We start from the raw sequence: 2,500 nt of genomic DNA on the forward strand, positions 1-2,500 counted from the left end.
CTCTTCAGGGGTTTCAGTTCACCCTCGTCGTGTTCCAAGCGTTCTTCCTCACCAAGAAAGGTCACTCATTACCAAATCATATAGCAAAGGTATTTTCTAAACTGTTCCTCGCCTCGTTGTGTTCCAAGCTCTTCCTCACTTGGAAAGGTCAGTCATTACCAGCTCAACCTTTTTCAATCTATTCTTAAACCTTCTTCTAAACTGACACTAATACTTCTTCTAAAATTCTTCAACCTGCTCCTGAACTTTTCCTCGCCATTGTTGTGTTCCCAGCGCTCTCCCTCACTACGAAATGTCAGTAATTCCTACCTCAACCATTTCTAGCTGTTCTTTAACCTTCCTCTAACCTGACACTAATACTTCTTCTAAATCTTCTTCTTCTAAATTTCTTCAACCTGCTTCTGAACTGTTCCAAGCTCTCTCATTACGAAATGTCAGTAATTCCCACCTCAACCTTTTCTAGCTGTTCTTAAAACTTCCTCTAACCTGACACTAATACTTCTTCTAAATCTTCTTCTTCTAAATTTCTTCAACCTGCTTCTGAACTGTTCCAAGCTCTCTCATTACGAAATGTCAGTAATTCTCACCTCAACCATTTCTAGCTGTTCTTTAACCTTCCTCTAACCTGACACTAATACTTCTTCTAAATCTTCTTCTTCTAAATTTCTTCAACCTGCTTCTGAACTGTTCCAAGCTCTCTCACTACGAAATGTCAGTAATTCCCACCCCAACCTTTTCTAGCTGTTCTTAAAACTTCCTCTAAACGACACTAATACTTCTTCTAAATCCTCTTCTTCTAAATTTCTTCAACCTGCTTCTGAATTATTCCTCGCCTTCGTTGGGTCCAAGCGCACTCCCTCGCTAGGAAAGGTCAGTCATTACCAACACAAACAAACAACCCTCTTCTGTCTGTTCTTTAATCTTCTTCTAAACTGTAACTGACTATATTTTTTATTTTTTCATTGTAGTTTTTTCCTCCTTCAGTTCTTCTTTCGTATATATATCTTTCCGTCTGTCTTTCCTTTTTTTTTATCATCTCTTAACATTCCTTTCAATTTATTCTTATTTATCTTCTAAACCTTCTTCTAAACTTCTTCAGTCTGCTTCTAAACTGTTCCTCCCTTCGCTGAATTCCACATACTTCACTTTCAGTTCCTCTCTCGAAAGCCTATTGGCGCTAAACTTATCACTATCAGGGAAATTCATTGTTATACGTATAGCCATTAACCCGTAACTATTTTAACCGTTACAACACAGCCCCTGACACACACACATTACGTCTCTCCTTGCCCCACTATCATAGCCCATCTCACCCAGCGTTCACAGATTATCGTATTCACCATTGTATTTACCGTTTTTAGACACTTAACTATAGCAAAAAGACACTTATAATCAACCCTTTCAACAGTAACTCTAAATAAATGTGGTTATTGGAGTGGAGCAGACAGTTTTTGGGTCGGAAATCGGAAAACATAAGAGTACGACATTCTGGTAACGCAGCCCTCAACTCCCTATCCAACTCTTTACCCCCTCTCGCCCCTGTCCCAGCGTTGCCAAATTGTCGCACTCTGAACATTGTATTTATTGTTTTTAGGCGCCAAGACTGTCGTAACCACACAAACAACGATAGAAAATTAAAGTCATCATTGAAACTGCTAAATTCTGATGGTTTTCGTACTTTTTGCTATAGTTATCGACCAGAAACTACGAAAATGCAATACACTGAGTACGATAATTTGACATCGCTGCCCTGTCCCCGGCACTCACTGTGGACGTAGAGCGTGACGGGCTCGGTGGTCTTGCTGCCCGCCAGGTTCCACGCCTCGCACGTGTACTGGCCGCCGTCACTCTGCTGCACGTGGCGGATCAGCAGCGTGCCCTCGTCCACCACCTCATGTCTGGGGGAGAGGAAGAGTATTATAACTTAAGAACCTGGAAACTCGAAGGTATTTAGTTTGCAAGTATGTGAGAAAAAAAATACAGGAGCAAAAGTATATGTAAACAATCATATACTTGTAAAAATATAATCATTCACATAAAAAAAAAAAAAAAAAAAATTAATGTATTCAATTAATCGACTGCTACTTTTGCAAACCAGTTCTTACCCTTCTCCTTTTTGGCCCTAAATCTACCGAACCTGCACCCATTGCGGACTTTTTTTTCTACACTTTTTGCTGCCCTCGAGCCTTCTCCTTTGTTGTTGCTGTGTAGCTTACCATTATCTTTTTCAGTGCTAGTATTCGCCCAAGATTCTCGACTCTGGTATGAATATCTTGTAGACTACGCCTGGCCAGAGAGTGCTAATTTAGTGGCGTTACTTTCTCTGTTCGGTGAGTGTCTAAGCCCTTCAATCAGTATGACATTCCCCTCTGCACTGCTTCAAGAGACTCCACTACACATCCTTCCCGTGATAAGGGCACTAAACTGAGCCCTATAATCAGGTCACCTCTCTGCCCTGGCCCCTCCAAATAGCGGTACCAAAACTGAACCCAATAATCAG

At 41.0% G+C, this 2,500-nt stretch overlaps 1 protein-coding gene across 1 annotated transcript in view; it reads right to left on the minus strand.

The window, feature by feature from the left end:
• The window catches only part of LOC127005703 (roundabout homolog 2-like), a gene marked incomplete at its 5' end in the record, with an annotated part of 160,774 nt that overhangs the window by 62,436 nt on the left and 95,838 nt on the right, over positions 1 to 2,500 (minus strand). Inside the window, one exon of the mRNA XM_050874820.1 lies at positions 1,768 to 1,898. Coding sequence (XP_050730777.1) covers positions 1,768 to 1,898 — 131 coding nt within the window. The remainder of the gene's footprint in view (positions 1 to 1,767; positions 1,899 to 2,500) is intronic.

This window comes from Eriocheir sinensis, chromosome 30 (genome assembly GCF_024679095.1).
Source record: "Eriocheir sinensis breed Jianghai 21 chromosome 30, ASM2467909v1, whole genome shotgun sequence".
NCBI lineage: Eukaryota > Metazoa > Arthropoda > Malacostraca > Decapoda > Varunidae > Eriocheir > Eriocheir sinensis.